The sequence below is a fragment of the Ornithorhynchus anatinus genome, chromosome 5, assembly GCF_004115215.2.
Source record: "Ornithorhynchus anatinus isolate Pmale09 chromosome 5, mOrnAna1.pri.v4, whole genome shotgun sequence".
NCBI lineage: Eukaryota > Metazoa > Chordata > Mammalia > Monotremata > Ornithorhynchidae > Ornithorhynchus > Ornithorhynchus anatinus.
In genome coordinates this window covers 33,156,423-33,177,325 of record NC_041732.1, presented here as the reverse complement: position 1 = coordinate 33,177,325, position 20,903 = coordinate 33,156,423, and the positions used below count along the sequence as shown (strand labels likewise).

The 20,903-nt window shown below is 56.1% G+C and overlaps 2 protein-coding genes across 2 annotated transcripts; one reads left to right on the top strand and one right to left on the bottom strand.

The window, feature by feature from the left end:
• Nucleotides 1–1,804: 1,804 nt before the first annotated feature.
• LGI3 (leucine rich repeat LGI family member 3) lies at nt 1,805–11,710 on the bottom strand. The gene is made up of 8 exons (XM_029066302.2): nt 11,330–11,710; nt 9,910–9,981; nt 8,027–8,098; nt 7,712–7,783; nt 7,460–7,531; nt 6,858–7,027; nt 6,481–6,645; nt 1,805–5,757 (listed from the first exon to the last, which is right to left on the bottom strand). Exons 1-8 carry the CDS (start codon nt 11,524–11,526, stop codon nt 4,940–4,942), a joined length of 1,638 nt encoding a protein of 545 aa, XP_028922135.1. The 5' UTR covers nt 11,527–11,710; the 3' UTR covers nt 1,805–4,939.
• Nucleotides 11,711–16,930: 5,220 nt separating this feature from the next.
• Nucleotides 16,931–20,903, top strand: SFTPC (surfactant protein C). Its single transcript, XM_029066303.2, has 6 exons — nt 16,931–17,640; nt 17,937–18,095; nt 19,083–19,202; nt 19,981–20,091; nt 20,196–20,343; nt 20,789–20,903. Exons 1-5 carry the CDS (start codon nt 17,599–17,601, stop codon nt 20,331–20,333), a joined length of 570 nt encoding a protein of 189 aa, XP_028922136.1. The 5' UTR covers nt 16,931–17,598; the 3' UTR covers nt 20,334–20,343; nt 20,789–20,903.

Below are 20,903 nucleotides of genomic sequence, written 5' to 3'. Positions count from 1 at the left end.
CAGTGTTTAATACAGTGCTTGGCACACAGTAAGAGCTTAACAAATACCATAATTATTATCATTATTAGGGAGTCGCTGTAGGTCAGAGACGGCTCGACAGCGTGAGATGAGACAAGAATCAGCTCTCCCTCTCTTATCTCACGTCGCTGATCTCCTACTACATCCCGGCCCACGCACTCTGCTCCTCTAACGCCAACCTACACACTGTACCTCAGTCTCATCTCTCTCGACACTGAGCCCTTCCCTAAAGCCACCTTCTGGTCTGGGACTCCCTCCCCTTTTATATCCGCCAAACCACCACCTTCCCCATCTTCAAAACTTTATTAAAATCACATTTCCTCCAAGAGGTCTTTTCAGAATAAGCCCTCGTTTCCCCTACTCCCCCTCCCTTCTGCATCTCCTACGCACTTGGATCTGTGTCCTTTAGGCCCTTGATATTCACGCCCTCCCCCCCACCCAACCCTACAACGCTTATGTTCCGATACGTAATTTATTCTAATGTCTGTCTCCTCTTCCAGATTCAGAGCTCTTTGTGGGCGGGGAATAATAATAATGGTGGTATTTGTTAAGCGCTTACTGTGTGCAGAGCACTGTTCTAAGCGCTGGGGCGATACAGGGTGATCAGATTGTCCCACATGGGGCTCACAGTTTTAAGCCCCATTTTACAGATGAGGTATCTGAGGCACAGAGAAGTTAAGTGACTTGCCCAAAGTCACACAGCTAGCAAGCGGCAGAGCTGGGATTCGAACCCATGACCCCTGACTCCCAAGCCCACGCTCTTTCCACTGAGCCACGCTGCTTCTCTCTGTGTTTACCAGCTCTGTCGGGCCGTAATCTCCCGAGTGCTTCGTACAGTGTACCATTAATTGACGGCTTGATCGGAAGGCAGAGGGGGAGGAGGGAGAGGAAAGGAAGAGGGGGAGAAGGAAGAAGAAGATGGGAAAGAGAGGGGGAGAGGTGAAGGAAGGAAGAGAGAAAAACCAAGATAGAAAAAACAAAGTTCAGGTTTCTCATTTTATCAGTCTCAGCAGCTGAATAGCCTTACGGCTCAGGGTTCCTTTTCTCCTTTCTCCCAGCACAGTGGCAGGAAGCAATGAATGGGGGTTGGTTTATTACCGAGAAAGGGACATTATACCCTTTCTACCAGTCTACCCTCAGACTACTAGCCCTGCCTGGAGTAGAATAACCCAGGGCAGGCCCCTGCCCATCCGGAATATGGGACTCCATCTTAGGTAATGCCCAGGGCTACCACTGAGGACTCTTGGTTTCTGGGCTTGTTGCTAAGGTCTCGCTGCCATGAACTCCACGGGGCAGGAAGACTCTCCGTGCCTTTCTCCCCTTTTACCTTCAAAGACTAAGGCATTGCTCCAATTTGAGCCTGGAGTCGCTTGGAGACTCTATCCCCTCCTCTTTTTCCCTCATCCTCCTTCAAAATTTTGGTCTTAAGCTAGAAAGCTGTCCATCTGAGAGAGAGCAAGCACGACTCAGGGCTTCGTACTTGGTAGCCTCCTCTTTTAGTGCCTCCGTTTCTCCATTCGGAAAAATGGGGAGAACGGGCCCTTTCTTCCCGTCTCATTCGCTAGGATACGCCAGAGGCGAGTGAGATCGTGTTTCCGAAGCCTGTCCGCTTCCCAGAGTGAGGCCGAGATAAACAGATAAACAGAATCATCAACAGTTTTCATTAAAGTAATATTAAACGCCCACCTAGGGCCCGTGGGCGGAAGAGCTAATGAAGGGGAAGCAGCGAGTGCCGCTTATTGAAGGGGCTACATAAACACGCATAGGAAGGATCACACCATTAACATTAATTACCATTATTATCATTTTTATTGGTATTACTGAGTGTGAGAAACAGCTGGGAAATAGGGGGAAACTTGACCAGAGGGACCGACATTCCACCGCCCTCGTACCTGGCCGATATCACCGACCAAAGTAGCCGAGCGGTCTGACCGTGCGGCCTCGTTGCCCGAACCTTGAAGTAGACTCTCCTGAAAAGTTTTCCCATCCCGAGCCGATCAACCCAGACTCTCTCAACTTACTCTAGAATATGGCATAGTTGGCTGTGCCCTCAAGCATCGCAAAAATGGATTTTTTTTTTTTACTGTATAAAATGACTTGAATTCAGAGTGGTGGGGGGGACAGTGAGAGGACGGTGGGGGATGGGTGTTCACGTGTTCCTTTGGTTGAGGCCAGGGCAGTGGACTCTGCCTTTCCGAACCCTCGATCCTGAGGCTGTTGACACAGTTGCCCGGTTACACTGGCGTTGCTAAGCTCCCCCGTGGCGGCCCAAACAGTTGGACAGGCCTGCAGCGGGCCTCCGACTCCCCTCGGCCGTTGGAAGCCGAGCCCGGGACTCCACGGAGAAACAGTGGGCAAGGTGGTGCTTGTCCTCCCGCCCGGCAGCGTGTGCTGTTGCTTAGGGGTGTTGGCCCATTTCCCTGGCCACCCCTTTCCCGAGAAGCGCGAGGTGGGGTGCCACCCTCCACCCCCAACGGCAGCCATCAGCGGGCAGCCGAGGGGAGCTAGTCGGGCACGAGGCTTCGGGGAGGCCGGCGGGACCGGATAAAATGGCCGGCCGGAAATGGTGTGTGCGGGAGGGGCGGGGAGCTAGGAAGAGGAGGGGCGAGGAAGCTAAAGAAAGGTGCCAAGGATCGGGCGAGATCATCGAGGGGTTCCGGTCGCTCCCAGAAGATAGGAGAGGGTTGTGCCAAGACTGTGTGGCTCACGGGGCCACAGTCCTAAACCAAGGCGGTAAGGGTTGGTTAGTCCCAGGCCTGGGACCTTAAGCAAGGACAGAGATTTATCCTGGGTCTTCGAATTGCTGAACTGACCATGTGTTAAGTTGCCCTCGGCCCTAAGAGTGGGGGCTGGGCATTGGGGACACAGGGCCGAATGCCGATCGTTGTCTCTCACCTAGGTCCGGTCCTTTCTCGGACCGCTTCGGCGATGGGCTCGCCCTCCCCCCTCTTGCCCTTCTCCCTTCCCACCCCCTCCCTTCCTATCCCCGAACTAGCTCCCTAGGTCTTCGTTCAACCATCCCCAGCGCTTCGTTTCCTTTTCAGCTCCTAGGAGGTGCTCTCTCCCCCAGGTCCGGTCTCACGAGTTGCCCCTCCTAAGCCTGTCTCCACAGGAAAACGCACAGCAAGCCCCATGAGTCAGGCCCAGGCGTTGTCAACGGGTCACGGGCATCTGGGTGGCCACGTACGGACTCCTCCTGACCCGAAGTTCTCCGGCCTCCAGGGAAGACAATCTGGAAGATGTTCCCATCCCCGGCTCTGGAAGGATATGGGGTATGGGATGCTAGAGGCTTGGTAGAGGTTGCCGGGACTACTGCTGTTTTCTGATGGTGAACATCATCATCACCTTCAACGGTGGCATTTATTGAGCGTTTAGCTGTGGGCAGAGCGCTGGACTAAGGGCTTGAACAGGGACAGAGAAGTCCCTGGCACTGCCCTGGCTCAAGCGAGTACCCCTGAAATTGCCAGTTGGGTGAGAGAGCGTTAGTAGGGGGCATAGTAGGCGACTGCTCCCCAAGCCCCTCCAGCCGTGGGCAGGTCTCTGAGGGTCCCTCTGCCCCTCTGCCCTCTGCCGTACTCTACACTGTCAGTGCTCAGCAGATGGCAGCAAAAGCTCCGCTCTTGACGCCTCCCGAAGACTTCCCGCCTCTCCGGCGTTTCACTGGGGCATCCTGGGGGTGAATGGGTGGGTAGGTGGGTGGGTAGGAGTGTGCATGTGTGGGGGCGGGGGAGGTGTCGATAAGAATGGCATGGTGGGGTGAGACCAGGAAATATTCCCAGGTCCAGACCTGTTTAACAGAGGTGGAAATATAACCCGGAATACCTACAGCCGTCCCCCATCAGCTCTCCCTCAGCACAGAGCTTTTCCGCTCCGATCGGCCCCGGGTGGCACCCCGATGGGCAGCAGAACTGAGGACGGGGCTGGAATGGCACAGATTTCTCTCTCAGCCAACCAGGTTCTCCTCAGAAGGTATCCCCGGAGCGTGGGGGGTGGTGCTGGGGCGGGGGGAGTCGAGGGTGGGGGGCGGCGGGGAGTGCAGCGCTAGACCTTTAGTTTTCTTATTGCTTTAGAGACGACTCTTTCCTGGGAAGGAGAGGAGATTGGTTCGCAAGGATGGGCGCCGGGAGGTCCCACGGCCCAGGTCCTTGCTCAGGTTAGGGACTAAAGCGGCTCGGATGAGCGAAAGAGGCGAGGGTGATAAACCCAACCGACAGGAAAGTGGAGGGAGAGCCCCGAAGACGAAGACTGGATGTATTCGAGTGAGCGGGTGCACGTGCGGCACGAGCTCAGAGCCAGAGACGGTAGGCAACGAAGCGAGCGTCCACCTAAGGGCTGAAATGCAAAGTCACAGATATGAGTTGAATGGCTCTGCAGCTCCAGAAGGAAACACTGTGAATGCTAGGAAAAGGAGCAGTCGGGCCACGTACGCAGCTAGAATCCAGGGGGATCTCGAGAGGCCCGCTGAAAGTGGGGAGAGTACATGGGCGCAGCGGCTGAAAGTGGGGAGAGGACACCGGGGTGGCCTTTGAGAGCGGGGAGAGTACAGGAGCGCGGGCGCCGAAGGTGGGGAGAAGACTACATGGGTGCGGCCTCCGAAGACAGAGCGGGAGGCAGGCAAATGGGGGAGAGGGGCGTCCTGTTGTGTGGGCGGAGATGGCAGCCACACATACGAAGGTGCCCGTGTGTGTACGTGTGAGAGACCGGTAGCTGTGTGCCTGTTGGCTACGTCGATGCTTATTGCGCGTATCTTCCGGGCGACCACCCCGAGTGTATTTTAGTCGGACGGCACGTGCGCCTGTGTGCGTCGTCCCCCCTTCCCACCCGCTCCCGCCCCCCTCCCCGTATCCACGTGGGCACAACATGCTGGCCACACGGGACCCGGTCTCCTTCCAGAGGAGTCCCGGGGTCCACGGCGGCCCCTCTAGGCGCTGAGATCCACCACCACGTGGCGATACACCAGGGTCTGCCCCTTGAAGCTGGGGGCCAGCAGCAGCTGGGCGTCGCCGGCGGGCACGTAGCAGAAGGCCCGGGGGGCCTGCACCGCCAGCTCCTGGAAGCGCATGAACTTCTGCTTCCCCTCGTCCCACTGGTAGACCTGGGTGAAGGAGAAGTCACTGCCCAGGGCCAGGTAGCGGCGGCCTCCCACCAGGAAGGGCTGCAGGGCCAGAGAGCCGCGGGAGGGCAGGGCCTGCACCTCCGAGAAGCGGGCGCCCTCCCAGCGCAGGACCTTGGAGTCGCCGATGTAGCGGCTGAGGCACAGGTAGCTGTCCCGGCCCGCGCGGAAGTGCTTGACGGCCTGGGCGTCGGGCACCTGGCTCACCTCGCCCTGCGCCACGAACTGCTTCTGGGCCCGGCTCCACTGGTAGATGACGGGGGCCTGCGAGCTGCTGGACACGATGAGCCGGGGCTTGCCCTCCCCGTCCACGAACTCCAGGTCCGTGTCCCGGTGCCAGGCGTGCAGGGTCTGCTGCGAGTAGAAGCCGTTCTGGTGCCAGCGGTAGAGGCTGGTGGCCCCGGCCTTGGAGCTGTCGGCCACCGCGAAGAACCAGTCGCCGTCGATGCGGAAGGCCTCCAGGTCGTTGGGCTTGCGCACGCGCTGGGGGTCGATGTCCTGCAGCTTGGCGAAGCGGCTGGTGTGGGCGTCCCAGCGGTGGATGTAGGAGCCGCCGAACAGCTGAGCCACCACCACGTACAGCTGGCCTTCTGCCACCAGGGGCTTGCAGTACACCGCCGAGGGGGCTACGGACGGGAAAAAGAGGGTGACCTAGCCGCCGGCGTCGCTGCCGTCCCTGGGCGAGGGACGGGAGGGAGGGATGGGAAAGGGGACATCCGGGGGCGGGAGGGGAGAGGCCGGTCCTGAGAGCCAGTGAGGAGGGAAGCCAAGGTCCGGGCCGGCTCAGGTGCCCGCCCGTGTGCACGCAGACACACACGTGCTTTAGCCCCCCGACCCCTTGCAGCAAAGATTCACTCTGGAGGCCTGGAAACACTGAAAGACACCCATCTGCCAGCACCCCTGCATGTATCGCGGAGTGAACAGACATCGCCACGGCTGGAACCCGGCTGACACACGTGGGGTTTCAGGCCCATCCAGAAATGTTCACATACAGATCCGCTCACCCTCACCCTAGGCCTCTCACCTCCTCATCTTCCTGATGCCCACAGGCACGCCAGGGCAATCCCCTCACCCACCTTTCCCTTTCCAAGTTCCGCTCTCCTTCCTCAGCCACACTCTCCCACATCTTTCCTGCTTACTCGGTGCTCCTGCTCTGCCTCTCATCTCTTCTCCCCGGGCGGGGGCTCAAGAAAAGCCACCTCCCTCCCAGAGGGGGGACTCTGCCCGCCCGCCTGCCTGTCTATCTGTCTGTCTCCCCCGCCGCCCGTCCTACCCAGAGGCCCGGTTCCTCCCTCCCTCCTTCTCTCCTCTGGTCGGGAGGACCCCAGCCTGGCAAGCTGCCTCCCTACCTGGGATGCGATCATAATCCCGCAGCTGCCGTTCCACATAATCCCACTTGAGGATGGTGCAGGAACTGGCACTGGGCTGGGCCAGAGCCATGTAGAGGTCGCTGGCGTAGAAGAAGGGCTCGGCGGACACCGCCGGGAAGGGCAACGTCTGGTAAAGCGCGAAGTCTGCAAGGGTTGGAAGGGGAGGAGGGAAAGAGAGCTGAGGGCCCCGGGGCCAGAGGGACACGGGGTGGGGTCGGGTGAAGCCCCGGATGGCTCGAGACGGCTAGGGGACCAGGGCACCACTGATGATGGGTCAACTGCCCCGAGTGTGCCGGGGGAGATGCCCAGGGGCGGGGGCTGCTCGGGCAGGGTGGGCGAGGAGGGTCACCCCGTACCAGTGGTAATGCAGTCAAACTCCCGCATGGGGAGGTCCTGAACCTTGTGCCCCTGGAAGCGGGGCGGACTGGCACAGTAAATGGGAGCCACAGTGGTGTTCGTCTGTGCCAGCCACTCCACCAGCCATTTCACCTTGCAGTCGCAATTCAGAGCGTTGCCCCGCAGGTCACTGGGCCCGGCAAGTCGGGAAGGAAAGAGAGAGACCATTGGCCTTCATCCGTACCCACAGAGCACTTTAAAACTCCCCTCCGGCCCTCATAACGCTTATGGGCATAACCGGGCATTCTGTTGCTTCCCCCACCTGTAATTTATTTCGGTATCTGCCTCCCCCTCTCAACTCTAAACTCCTAGAGGAATCGTGCTCACCAATCCTCTTGTACTCTCCCAAGCATTTAGCTCAGGGCTCGGCACACACAGTCAGCGCTCGATAAATACCGCCGTCGGCCCACATCGTCGCACCTTGCCCAATTTCCACAGCACCTCCACCGTCCCCTCACCCTGTAGCCCTCACTAGACAGGGAAACCTTTGAGCCTGCCTTTTCAAAGAGAGGTCCCTCCCTTCCGGGCCCCAGGAACCAGAAAGATGAAATCAGGATCTTACAGATCACTCAGGATGTCCAGGGGCCTGAAGACATCCCTGGGCAGCGCCTGCAAGTTGTTATTGGCCAGTGAGCTGCAAGGGAAAAGACGCGTGGGTCACCCAGGGATAGTTGGGGAGACCAGAGCCCCACCTCATCCACCAGGTCCTGACTGGACACCGTGACCCGGTTCTGACACCCCCTTCCCGACCACCCTGCGGTGGGAGGGAGGGGGTATCTGCGCGTGCGTGCATGTGTGAGCTGTCTGTACTCACAGGTGCGTCAGAGACTTGAGCCCTCGGAAGGTGAACTTGGACAGTGCCCAGATGTCATTGTTCTCGATGAAGCTGTGGGTAAAGAGATCTGGCTCAGAGCCCCTCCATCCCTGCCCGCCCCCGCCAGCCTTCCAATCCTAGTCAAATACCCCACCTTACAGCCCCGATCCAACCCCAAACACTCGTGCAAAAGCCCAAAGAAAGCAATTCTCTTCCCTGGCGGATACCCCCAACTCCACCCCAATCCCAGCCTTCCCCCATCTCAGCCTCCCTTTCCTCCATTCCCCTTTCCCCCTTCTTCTCTGGCTGGCGTACAGGTATTGCAGGTGAGAGAGTCCCATGAAGGCGTTGTCCCCAATCAGAGTGAACTTGTTGGAATTGAGTAACCTGGTGGAGGAGAAGAGAGGATTCAGGGCCCCGGGGACGCGCCCGGGATGTTATCACGGGGCCCTGCCCCTTCCCCTCCCTGCCCCCCTCCCCAGTGTGGGTCCCGGCTGAAGCTGGGTCTGGGTGACTGACAGATGATGGAGCATCAGAGCCAACGAGGCCTTCCAACCGGAGCAACGTTTCTAATCCATCCTGGCTCCGCCACTTAATGTGCTGTATAACCTGGGGTAAGTCACTTAACTTATTGTCATTATTATGTATTAATGATAATAATTGTGTCAGTTAAGTACTTAATATGTGCCGAGTGCTGGATAGACACAAGTTAATCCGGTCCCACATGGAGCTAGCAGACTAAATGAGAAGAGGTCTGTTGGAAGTCTTCGGGGTTCGACCTGGCAGTAATCGGTGGTGGGTGAGGGTGGGCAACCTGGTTTAGAGGAAAGGGCACGGGACACCCAGTCCCCAGTGGGGAATCCTGGTTTCTAGACCCGATGCTTCCATCCGCTTTCTGGGTGAGCTAACAATCACACTCCCCGCCGCCTTCAAAGCCTTACTGAAGGCTCACCTCCTCCAGGAGGCCTTCCCAGACTAAACCCCCCCTTCCCTCTCCCCCATTGCCCCGACTCGCTCCCTTTGCTCTACCCCCCTCCCCGCCGCACTTGTATATATGTACATGTTTATAATTCTATTTATATAAATGATGTATATATATCTATAGTTCTAGTTATATTGACGCTACTGATGCCTGTTTACTTGTTTAGATGCCTGCCTCCCCCCTTTTAGATTGTGAGCCCGTTGTGGGCAGAGATTGTCTCTATTTGTTGCTGAATTATACTTTTCCAAGCGCTTGGTACAGTGGTCTGCACACAGTAAGCGCTCAATAAATTCCTTTGAATGAATGAATGGGCTTGTCGCAATTTCCCTGATTCGGTCTATTCATCTGTAAAAGGGGGATGAACTATGAGTCCCGTGTGTGCCAGGGACTGGGTCCAACCTGATTGTACTCTACCTCAGCGTTAAGCATAGCGCTGAGGCACTAATCGGGACCCCAGTTACCTCATCTGAATTTGGGGATTAAATCCTCCCTCTCACCTAGACCGTGGGCCCCACGAAGGACAGGGACTATGTCTAAACTGGTTATCTGCATTCTTTATATTAAGTGCCATCAAGTCATTTCCGTTTCACAGCGACTCCATGGATATACTTTCTCCAGAACATCCTGTCCTCTGCCATAATCCGCAACCTTCCTAACGGTTCTTCCGTTCTCGCTATGGTTTCCATCCGTCTAGCTGCCGGTCTGCCTCGTTCACCTTTCTCCTGGACCTTTCCTAGCATCAGCGTCTTCTCCCGAGAACTAGTCCTCCCGATTATATGTCCAAAATATGCTAATCTAAGTCGAGTCATTTGGCCTTCCATTATCTTTATCAGCCGTAAAATGGGAATTTAGACTGTGAGCCCTAGTGGGACAGGGACAGTGTCCAACCCTATTAACTTGTATCGCCCCCAGCGCTTAGAACAGTTCCTGGCGCATAGTGAGCGCTTAGCAAATACCACAGTTATCATCTTTTATCTACCCCAACGTTTACCCAGGTCTTAGAACGGTGCTTGGCACATAGTAAGTACCATTATTATTATTACAGTGCCTGGAGCATAGCAAGCACTTAATAAGTAGCGTTTAAAACAAGCGAACAGACCCAAGTTGGGGCCTTATTAGCCATGCCACGGAGAGCTCCGCAGGGCTTTCTCCATCCCCGACCCCCCACCCCGGGGCCGCCTGAGAGCTCCCTCCGTATGGGACCCCCCATCCATACAGGAACTGCAGGAGCGGCAGGTGAGAAAAAGCTCCATCGTGGATCTCCGAGAAGGCAGCGTTTACCAGGGTCCTGCAGGGAGATGGTGGTGTGATCAGTGCTGGGGTTAAATCAGGGGTCGAGGCCTAGGTCTCGGCTGGGTGGGTAACTTTCTCTCCTCTATTCTCTCCAACAGCTTTTCTAGCCCCTCTGCAGACCCCTTTTCCTCTGCGCCCCCTCCCCATCGTCCCAACTCGCTCCCTTGGCTCTACCCCCCTCCCCGCCCACGGCACTTGTGTATCTATGTACATAATTCTATTCATTTTGCTTAATGACGTGTATACTTAATGACGTGTATATTTGGCTCAGTGGAAAGAGCCCAGCCTCGATTAGACCGTAAGCCCGTCAAACGGCAGGGACCGCCTCTATCTGTTGCCCACTCGTTCATTCCAAGCGCTTAGTACAGTGCTCTGCACATAGTAAGCGCTCAATAAATACTATCGAATGAACAATCCCGGCTCTGCCACTTGTCTGCTGGGTGACCTTGGACAAGCCACTTAACTTCTCTGTGCCTCATCTGTAAAATGGGGATGGAGACTGTGAGTCCCACGAGGGACAACTTGATTACTCTTTGTCTCCCCCAGGGCTTAGAACAGTGCTTGGCACATAGTGAGCGCTTAACAAATATCATCGTTATTATCTGTAATTCTGTTTATTTATAATGATGCTACTGATGCCCGCTTACTTGTTTCGACGTCGGTCTCCCCCCCGTCTAGACTGTGAGCCCTTTGTGGGCAGGGTTCGTCTCTGTGGCTGAACTGTACTCTCCCAGGCGCTTAGTACAGTGCTCTGCACACGGTAAGCGCTCAACAGATTGAGTGAATGAATGGATGGTTTTCGGGGGCTCCCTGTCCCTCCCTCCTTCCTGCAGACCCCTGGCATCTCTCTTCACCCCCAATCCGGATCCCCCCCGGGCCGGGCAGGACCAGACCGGGTTTGGGCCGAGCTGCTGGTAGCCCCGATCCACGGAGACGGGCTGGTGCGACTGGCAGGGCGGGCATCATCTGCGGGGCGCCGTGCCCATCAGGTAACCTCTCCGCCCTTGTCGGAGCGTCGCCCCGGCGGGTGCCCAGGGGAATCCCGGGGGCTCCCCTTCTCCCCATCCCAGGGGTTGCCCACTCGGGGGGTCTGCCAGCTCGCCGATGCTCGCCGTCGCCCCGTCGCCTTGCTCATCCTGCCCGCTGGGGCCCTCAGGAGCCCCCCTGCTCTCTGCCCACACCCCCAGGGCCGTCACACTCATCTCATGCCAACAGCAGGTGCGGCCCAAATCCACCAATCCCGCGCCATCTTCCGCAGACCTCGGTTCGGGGCCCCCCGGACCCTCCTGCATCCCTCCCCGCCCCCAACTGCAGCCTCCCCCATCCTGTCCCCCGGCACTCACAGAGAGATGACTTCACCGGGCAGATTCCGGGGCACCGCTTTGGAATCCACACAGAAGGCGGTGTCCCTGGTGCAGGAGCAGCTGGGCGGGCAAGGGGGAGGCTTGGGGGCTCTCTTGGGGTGCCCGGGCCACACCAGGCAGAGCCCCAGCAAGGCCAGGGCGAGCAGGCCACGCCCGGCACCCCCAAACTCGCCCATGCCTCCTGCCCGAGGCTGCCCCCTAAGCGCCCGTCACCGCCCTCCCAGGGCACTAGCAATCCCCGGGGGGCAGGACCATCCCCCACCCTGTCACCCTACACCTCTGCAGCTCCGATGCCCACCCAACCCCGCCCCAGCTCCGGGCTGCACAGCCCAGAGATGGCTCCGACCCCCGGCTCCTCCTCCTCCTCCTCCTCCTCCTGCCCACTGGGTCCAGGACCGCTGCCGCGCCGCCGTGCTGCAGCCTTCCCCCCCCCCCCCTCCTCCTCCTCCTCCTCCTCCTCCTCCCCTCTCCCTGCACAGGATGAGGAGTGGAGAAATAGGGAGAGATGCCCCCCTCCGATGCCAGGATGGGGCCGGGGTATAGGCAGGGACTGCAGTGGGAGACATAATGGGGAGGGGGTGGCCTTGGAGACTGGGAAGGGGGCAGGACAGGTCGGAGAAAGGTTGGAGCAGAGTTGTGCGACCTCATGACAGTGCAGGTGTCTGACAAGTGGGCCTGGTTGTGTTGCCCGGAGACTCCGGGCGGGAGGGATTTTGCGCATCTGGATCTGTGCCTGTCGTGGGGTCCCCTGCCCATCCTTAGCTGTGTCTGAATGTGCACGTCTCTGTGTTTGTCTGTGCTTGCACCTGGCTGTGTTGGTATCATATACCCCTATCCAGGCGGCCCGTGTTTGTCTACCTGGGTTTTACACGCAGTGTGCATATTTGTGAGGTGTGTGCTGAAGCTCACGGGTGCCCACCTACTTGAGAGAGTTGGCATGTGGCAGGGGATGCCACACGCGAGTGAGGGTGTGTTTGTGTGGCCAGAGCTGCCGGGGTTGGGATGCAGTCGAGGGCAGGTGCCTGGCCCTGTGTGTGTGTCTGTGTGTATGTGACTGCAGTGATGGATGTATCTGAGTGCACCCAAATATGCCCGTCTTTATGCAGAATTGAGGGGAATATTAAATTACAGATATGGGGTGGATAATACCTGGATTAATTCTAAACCGCAGATTCCAGATATCGACCCTTAAGAAGAAAGAGCGGTCCAGTGGAAAGAGCTTGGGTCTGGGAGTCAGAGGACCCTTTTTATGGTTTTTGTCAAATGCTTATTATGTCCCAGAGAGTATTCTAAACTCCGGGTTAGATACAGACTAATCAGATGGGACACAGTGTACATCCCACTTGGGGTTTACAGTCTTAGTCCTCATTTTACAGATGAGGTAACTGAGGCACGGAGAAGTGAAGCGACTTGCCTGAGGTCACACAAGGTCACATGGGACCTGGGAACTAATAATGATGATGGTATTTGTTAAGCGCTTACTATGTGCCAAGGACTGTTCTAAGCGCTGGGGTAGATACAAGGTCATCAGGTTGTCCCACGTAGGGCTCACAGAGTCTTAATCCCCATTTTACAGATGAGGTAACCGAGGCACAGAGAAGTTAAGTGACTTGCTCAAAATCAGAGAGCTGAAAAGTGGTGGAGCCGGGATTAGAACCCACGACCTCTGACTCCCAAGCCAGTGCTCTTTCCACTGAGCCATGCTGCTTCTGCTTCACCCCCCTTGCATGCTGTGTGACCTTGGTCAGGGGACTTTACTTCTCTGTGCCTCAGTTTCCTCAACTGTAAAAATGGGGATTAAATACCTGTTCTTCCTGCTACTTAGCCTCATGTGGGACAGGCACTGTATCCTACCTCATTAATGTGTATTACCCCAGTGTTTAGAACAGTGCTGGACACAAAGCAAGTGCTTAGTAAGTACTATAAAATAAAGTGTGGCCAAGTGAAAAAAAAGAGGTTTGGAAGTCATTCATTCATTCATTCATTCATTCATTCATTCGTTCAATAGTATTTATTGAGCGCTTACTATGTGCAGAACACTGTACTAAGCGCTTGGAATATACAAATCGGCAACAGATAGAGACGGTCCCTGCCCTTTGACGGGCTTACAGTCTAATCGGGGGAGACAGGCAGACAAGAACAATGGCAATAAATAGAGTCAGAGGACTTGGGTTCTAATCCCCGGTCTGTCATGTGCCTGCAGTGGGACCTTGGGCAAGATTAGTGCCTTTATAAAATGGGGATTAAATAGCTGTTCTCCCTCCCTACTTAGACTGTGAGCCTCTGGGACAGGGATGGTGTCCAACCTGATTATCTTGTATCTACCCCAGCGCTCAATAAAGAACTTGGAACATATTCACGCTTAACACACTACTATAGTTATTATTATTATTGATAACAATTTTAAGGGACTACCCAGGACCCCGGAGGCAGGATATCTGTCTTAAACTAGAAAACAGTTGCTTCTGAGCAGGCAGGTATGACTGATCATAAACACTGAAATTGAGGGTCAGGTTCTCTAGTTCTCGGGTTCGGATCTTTTAGCAGCTTTGTCCCAAAGTTGCCTTGGAGGTGCAAACATCCAGTGAGTATCAGTGTGCGTCTGTACGTGTGTGTGATGCGTGTGCACACGTCGGGGGGGGGAGTGAGCATGTGCGTGACTGTCTTGTCTAAGCACGAGTGTGTAACTGGTGATGTGCACCCATCTGTTCCCTCTACTGCAACATGGACCAACAGGGTAGTGGGGGGGTTTGGCTGGGGGGAGAGGCAGCTGGGCTGCCTGTCTCGTCCCTGGCACCACCCTGCCCAGAGCACAAAGGGCAAAGTGAGAGCTGACTCACCCCCTGCAGCTGGGGGAGCCAAGTGTAGGGGGGGGTCACTTCCCTATATCTCCCTCACCCCGGCGTGAGCATGGAGGAATCAACATAGACCAAAACAAAGCACGGTAGAAGATTTGCGGGCCAGGACTCCTGAGGTCTGGTCACAGCTCTGGGAGAATGGTGGGGCAAAAGCCGAGCTGGGGACCAGGACTCCTGGATCTTCTCTGGGTTAGAAAATCAGAGGGGATCCAATCCTCTTCCTCTGAGCCCAGCCACAGGCCCACTGCCCCCACCTTATTTCTTGGACCCAACAGGAGAAGGTACCAGATAAGAGATCCTGGATCAAAGCCTGATTCTCTCTTGAGTGAGAGCTCAGAGCCAGGGGTCAAGAGGCCTGGATTCAGGCCTGGACTCGGGGCAGAACATCTAATAGCTGGACTTTTCCTCTTGCCTGAAGATCCTTACGTTCCTTGAACAGATTCGCGGCAGAGCTCAGGACATGAATGGTAAAAATGGATTCAAAGATTCCCTGTTTCCATACCAGCCGAAGGGGTGTTTCTTAGTCTCGTCTCCCAGCGACCCCAGGTACAAGGTCACTGATCTGAAAATCCTTCTCAAACTTTGCCTCTTTAATTTACATCTTACATGGGATTTGAATCTCTGTCCCACCTGGGAGGAAAGGGATGAGGAAAGTATCCTTCCCCTTCCCCTTCCCTACCTCCTCCCTTCTCCTTCTCCTTCCTTCCTTCTACCCCTTCTCCTACCTCACCTTCCTCCCCTCCTTCTACTGCCCACCCCGTATACTCCTGTCCTCTGCCGCTCACCTCCTCACGGTCCTGCGTTCACGCCTGTCCAGCCGTCGACCCCTGGCCCACATCCTACCGCTGTTCTGAAATGCCCTACCTCCTAATGTCCGCCAAACTAACTCTCTTCCCCTCTTCAAAGCCCTACTGAGAGCTCACCTCCTCCAGGAGGCCTTCCCAGACTGAGTCCCCCTTTCCCTCTGTTCCTCCTCCCTTCCCCATTCCCCCTTCTCCCACCCTCTGCTCTTCCCCCTTCCCCTCCCCACAACACTGTGCATATTTGTGTGTTATTTCTCTATTTATTTTGTTAATGCTGTGTATATATCAATAATTCTATTTATCTTGATGATATTTACGCCGGACTACTTGTTTCGTTTTGTTCTGTTTTGTTTTGCTGTCTTGTCTCTCCCGTTTAGACTGTTACCCCGTTATTGGGCAGGGATTGTCTCTATCTGTTGCCGAATTGTACATTCCAAGTGCTTAGTACAGTGCTCTGCACATAGGAAGCGCTCAATAAATACGATTGAATGAATGAAAAGTAGCCTTAAATGAGGCAATGCTTTACCGGGAGGAGGTGGAAGGGTCAGGACCCAGAGGGCTTGGGTTTACCGACTTCCATTCCCTGGACTTCCTCTTCCGGTTGCAAAGTCAAAAGAGGCTGTATTACCGGGGTACCCCCAGAGTAAAGCCCTCTGACTCCAGAGATGCCCATTGGAGCCTCAGAAATGCCCGTGGTCCTTCTCCTTGGTTCTCTCACTGGCCCTGATCCTCCTGGATGAGTTCCAGTACCCGGGAGCCAGTTGGCCAATCCCAGGCTTGCCAAGGCTAACAGAGGCAGGGGCGGGGATTTGGCAGGGATTGGCACTGCAGGTGGGCAGCCTCCCGGGCCTCGGCACCTGGGTCCATCTGAGGTGGGAAGGTTCGGTGCCGGGGTGCCTTCCCTACTTCTTCCTCCCTCCGGGATCACTCTCCGGTTTAAGGAGGTAGGCAAACACTCCAGAGACACCTGGGAGGGAGAAGGGAGAAAGCGGGGAGGGCCCCGACCTAACAATCAACCCCTGACACATTCTCCTTCCAAGCACAAGAGGTCCTAGAGCCACTCGGGAGCCTCTCAGAGGCTAATATCCTCTCAGTTGCATAATCCCCGACTGAGTTAGAGGATCCTGGGGCTGCAGTTCAAGGATGGGGACAGGTTGGGGAGTAGGAGTTCTTGTCTGGGGTTCGGAGGAGAGCCGGGAAAAGTTACGGGGTGCCAGAGGCTAAGGGTCAGGAACAGTGCGAGGGTTGGAAGAGTACGTTAGACGGGGAAGCACAAGGGAGGTGCAAGGGAAATGAGATCTCCGGTGATAAGTGCTTGAACACCTAGATTTGAGGGATCAGGGATTGGAGTGGGGGAACTGAGGGAGAGAGAGATGAAGGGTAGAAGTGTAGCTGGTGGTGAAAAGGTCTGGTGAGCATCTCTAGAAACAGGAGAAATGGGAAGAAAGATGCAGAAGGGAACAACGGGGCCTAGTGGATAAAACATGGGCCTGGGAATCAGAAGGACCTGAGTTCTAATCCTGATTCTGCCACTTTTCTGCTGTGTGACCTTGAGCAAGTCACTTGACTTCTCTGGGCCTCAGTTACCTCATCTATAAAATGGTGATGAAGACTGTGAGCCCCACATAAGAGACGGTCTGTGTCTAACCCGATTAACTTGAATTTACCCCGATGCTTAGTAAAGTGCCTGGCACGGTGTAAGTGCTTATCAAACACCATAAAATAAAAAAAAAAAAGACGGATGGGGAAATGAGAAGTGAAGAGCCAGGGGTACATTTGGGTTGAGGACCGGAGGAGTTGGAAGGACGGAAATAGAATGGATTGGGGTCCGGAAGGATGGAGAAGACTCTTTGTGGGCAGGGAATGTGTCTGTTCATTGTTACATGGTGCTCTCTCAAGCACTTAGTACAGTGCTTTGCACGCAGTAAGCGCTCAGTAAATACGATTGAATGATGAATAAATGACTGAGACAGCTGTAGGGTTCCAGCAAACAGATCTGAAAAGGCAAGAGGAAAGTGACCAAGGGTTAGAGGGAGAAGAGGGAGGGAAGACCTACAATCTGGTCCGTCCCCACCCCACACATCCCCTCCAGGAAAGTTAGCACTCAACCAGACCCCTAAACTGCGGTCAGTTCCAGAGTCTCCAACGCTTGTTCTCAGTGCTGCACTCACGGTGCCCAGCTCCTTTTCCAGGGCAGAGCCAGTGACTGAAGGATAGAGCCACTGACAAGAGGCATGGATATGCCATTTTGTCCCATGTAGTGTGGCAGAAAAGCAGAGAGCTGCTTCTGAAGGGCAGTAGGGCGAAATAGCTTCCAGCCCCAGGCAGACCCGAGTTCGCTGAGAAGTTGGAGGGTACCACTTGGTAGTGGTGAGAGGCTCCGGTGCCTGGGAACAAGGGCCCTCTGGAGTTCTCATCCACTGGCTTATCGGGGCCGTGGTTCTGGAGGGTCAGGAACAAACAGACTTCAAAATCAAGGGCTTGGCTAAGGGACCAGACCTCCCCCTCGCCCCGCCACCCACCTACCCATATAAGTCCCTCAGCAGGCTGGGGGTAGAGTCGTGCCAGGGTTGGTTCCCTCAGCGAGATGGATGCCAGCAGCAAAGAAGTCCTGATGGAGAGTCCGCCGGTGAGTAGAGCTGTGCGTAACGGGGAGGGGGTTCCTCTGCCTGTCACGGTCAGAGATGGCTTACTCTCCAAACCCCCTGGGGCAGAGAGCACAAACGCAGCTGGGTGAGGGCATTAGCAGCTGGAACCCCCGGATGTTAGGTTCCCCAGCTCAGCCCCAGCAGGTGTCCTCTTTTGGGAATGCCCTCGCCCAGTGGCGCAGCTGAAGGATGGCGTCCGGCCGGGGACGAAGGGCGGGAGGGCGGCCTTCTCCGTCCCCCACCCCGACTGTTGTCTCCCACCCCAATCCCCCCACAGGACTACTCCGTCGCCCCCCGGGGCCGGCTCGGCATCCCCTGCTGCCCTTTCCACCTCAAGCGGCTGCTCATCATCGTCGTGGTGGTTGTGCTCATCGTGGTGGTCGTCCTGGGGGCCCTGCTGATGGGACTGCACATGAGCCAGAAGCACACGGAAATGGTGAGTGCACAGAGGGTAGGCGTGGCAGAGAGAGAGGGGGAAGGTGCCGGAGGAGAAGGTGGTCCGGGAGGGCGTGAAGGGATGGGCCCACAGGAGGAGGAGGAGAGGGTAGCCGAAGGCCGGGACGGGAACCCGGCGGGGAAATCTACATGCAGGAGGCCGGAATGGGTCAATCGATCAGGGAATCTGACCCCAAAGAGAACTGGCATCAACTGAGGAGTGGCAGGCAGGCACCCTCTCACATTAGCCCAGCCTCCTGACTGACTGCCCAGTCCCTTGGCATTGCTGCCCCCTCTGAGGGCAATGCATTCTCACTTCACTCTTGGGCACTGGCGATACAGGATCCCAAGAAGCGGGGAATCAGTCAATCAATTGATGGTATTTATGGAGCGCTTACTATGTGCAGAACACTGTTCTATGCGCTTGGGAGAGTACCAGAGAGAAGCAGCGTGGCTCAGTGGAAAGAGCACGGGCTTTGGAGTCAGAGTTCTTGGGTTCGAATCCCGGCTCGGCCACTTATCAGCTGTGTGACTTTGGGCAAGTTACTTAACTTCTCTGTGCCTCAGTTACCTCATCTGTAAAATGGGGATTAAGACTGTGAGCCCCACGTGGGACAACCTGATTCCCCTCTGTCTACCCCCGCGCTTAGAACAGTGCTCGGCACATAGTAAGCGCTTAACAAATACCAACTTTATTATTATTATTACCAGAGAATAAGCAGGTGCGTTTGCCGCCCATAGCGGGCTTACAGTCTAGAGGGGGAGACAGACATGAACATGAATAAATAATTTATAATAGATCATTTAGAGACCCGTAAAAAGTGCTGGGTGGCTGGGAGTGGGGTGAATATCAAATGTCCAAAGGTCACAGATTCAAGTGCGCAGATGATGCAGAAGGGAGAGGGAGCTGGGGAAAAGAGGGCTCAATCAGGGGACGGGGGGAGATCTGAAAGGGTTTGAACAAGATTAATGGCTTCGTCCCCCATAGGTCTTGGAGATGAGCATTGGGGGGCCAGGGGCCCAGCAGCGCCTGGCTCTGAGTGGCCACGAAGGCACCGCCACCTTCTCCGTGGGTGCCACCGGCACCGTGGTGTACGACTACTATCGGGTACGGAGAGGCATGGGAGCGGTGGGAAGGGGTTAGCGACAGGAAGAGGGAGCAGAGTTTATCATCATCACTGAGAGTGATGGATTGGATGCCTCCAATAGTTCCCGTACTAGCCGTTGCGACATACGGACGGGATCCCTGCCACCGAGGACCGTTGCGACATAACGGACAGGATCCCTGCCACCGAGGACCTAGCAGTCCTGGAGCGTCTGTGGCTTTCATTCATTCATCCGTTCAGTTGTGTTTATTGAGCGTTTACTGTGTACACAGCACTGCACTAAGCACTTGGGAGAGTCCCAGGTAACAATAAACAGACCCATTCCCTGCTCTCAGTGAGCTTACGGTCTAGAGAAGGAGACAGGCCTTAATATAAGTAAATAAATTACAGATATTCATTCGTTCAGTCATATTTATTGAGTGCTTACTGTGTGCAGAGCACCGTACCAAGTGCAATTCGGCAACAGATAGAGGCAATCCCTACCCAACCGCGGGCTCACACTCTATACGGAAAGGGTGCTTCAGGGTGTTTGGGCTTCCCTCAGAGCCAAGCAGCCAACCTGGCTCGTGAAGAGTGCTGAAACCTGGCCCGGCAGCACGGCTCTTCTCCAACTCCACCGCTGCATCCTTTCCCGGCGCCCAGAGAGTGAATGCACTCTGAAGCCCAACCTCGGTTTCCCGCTGGAGGGGAATGGGCCCAGGGTCCAGGCTGGGGGGTGGATAGGGAGTTGGGGGAGGGGAGGGGGTCAACCCAGACCAATTCTGCCCGATCTGTGCCCAGCTGCTCATTGCGTACCAGCCCTCCCCGGGGGCCACCTGCTACGTCACTAAAATGGCCCCGGAAAATATCCCCAGCCTGGATGCCATCACTCGTGAATTCCAGAGCTACCAGGTGGGTGCACCCTTCTTTCCCCATAACTTTACCCAGCAAACCCCCTCGGGGTGCCCAGTCTCTTTTCTGAGGGGGGTGGTGGGGGAACCGCTGTCTGTTTTCAGGCCAAACCCTCCATGCCAGCCACAAAGTTGGAACAAGAAGAGACCAATGATGCCAGCCCCGTGGCCCTGGCGGAACGCTCCCTCCTGAGCACCACGATCAACGTCCTGTGTAGTGAGGTGCCTGTCTACTACATCTAAAGGGCATCAGGTGAGTCAGGGGAGTGGGACCGCATCGCCGAGGGGCCTGGGAAAAGAGGAGTGACTTGGATTTTCATAGACTCGACGGCCTCGGAGCAGGGGGGACATAAGGCCTTTCAGAAAGGGAAGGGTGGGGACCGTGCTCCCCCAAGGGTCACCTCCTCTTCGGCGTCGGTATCACCCCCTTACTCTTAGGAAGCACGCAGGGCCTAGTGGAAAGAGCGGGCGGCCGGGAGTCAGAAGACACAGGTTCTAATCCCGGCTCTGCCATTTTCCCCCTGGGTGACGTTGGGAAAGAGACTTAACTTCTCCCTGCCTCAGTTTCCTTATCTGTAAAATGGGGATTCTGTTCTCCGTCCCGTTTGGACTGTGAGCCCACTGCGGGAGAGGGGCTGCGTCTGACCCGATTATCCTGCATCTTCCCCAGGGCTATCTCGTGCTCTTTTGCTCTGCAGGTTCCCTGGAGGAGGCTTAGCTGGGACACCGCCAGCCAGGGAGGGTCAGAATGGCCGGGGCCCGCCCCGGGGGCCCGGGAGAAAAGCTGCGTGCTCGCGGATGGGGTGGGCCGAT

What these genes read in the sequence shown, in the direction of transcription:
- LGI3 (XM_029066302.2), bottom strand. Translation starts at nt 11,526, where the DNA reads ATGGGCGAGTTTGGGGGTGCCGGGCGTGGCCTGCTCGCCCTGGCCTTG. An exon ending in CTGCCGCTCCTGCAGTTCCT is followed by an intron (nt 8,099 to 9,909) that starts GTATGGATGGGG and finishes CTCCTCCACCAG; the next exon opens with GTTACTCAATTCCAACAAGT. An exon ending in GTTTGACTGCATTACCACTG is followed by an intron (nt 6,646 to 6,857) that starts GTACGGGGTGAC and finishes CAACCCTTGCAG; the next exon opens with ACTTCGCGCTTTACCAGACG.
- SFTPC (XM_029066303.2), top strand. Translation starts at nt 17,599, where the DNA reads ATGGATGCCAGCAGCAAAGAAGTCCTGATGGAGAGTCCGCCG. An exon ending in TCCTGATGGAGAGTCCGCCG is followed by an intron (nt 17,641 to 17,936) that starts GTGAGTAGAGCT and finishes ATCCCCCCACAG; the next exon opens with GACTACTCCGTCGCCCCCCG. An exon ending in GTGAATTCCAGAGCTACCAG is followed by an intron (nt 20,092 to 20,195) that starts GTGGGTGCACCC and finishes GTCTGTTTTCAG; the next exon opens with GCCAAACCCTCCATGCCAGC.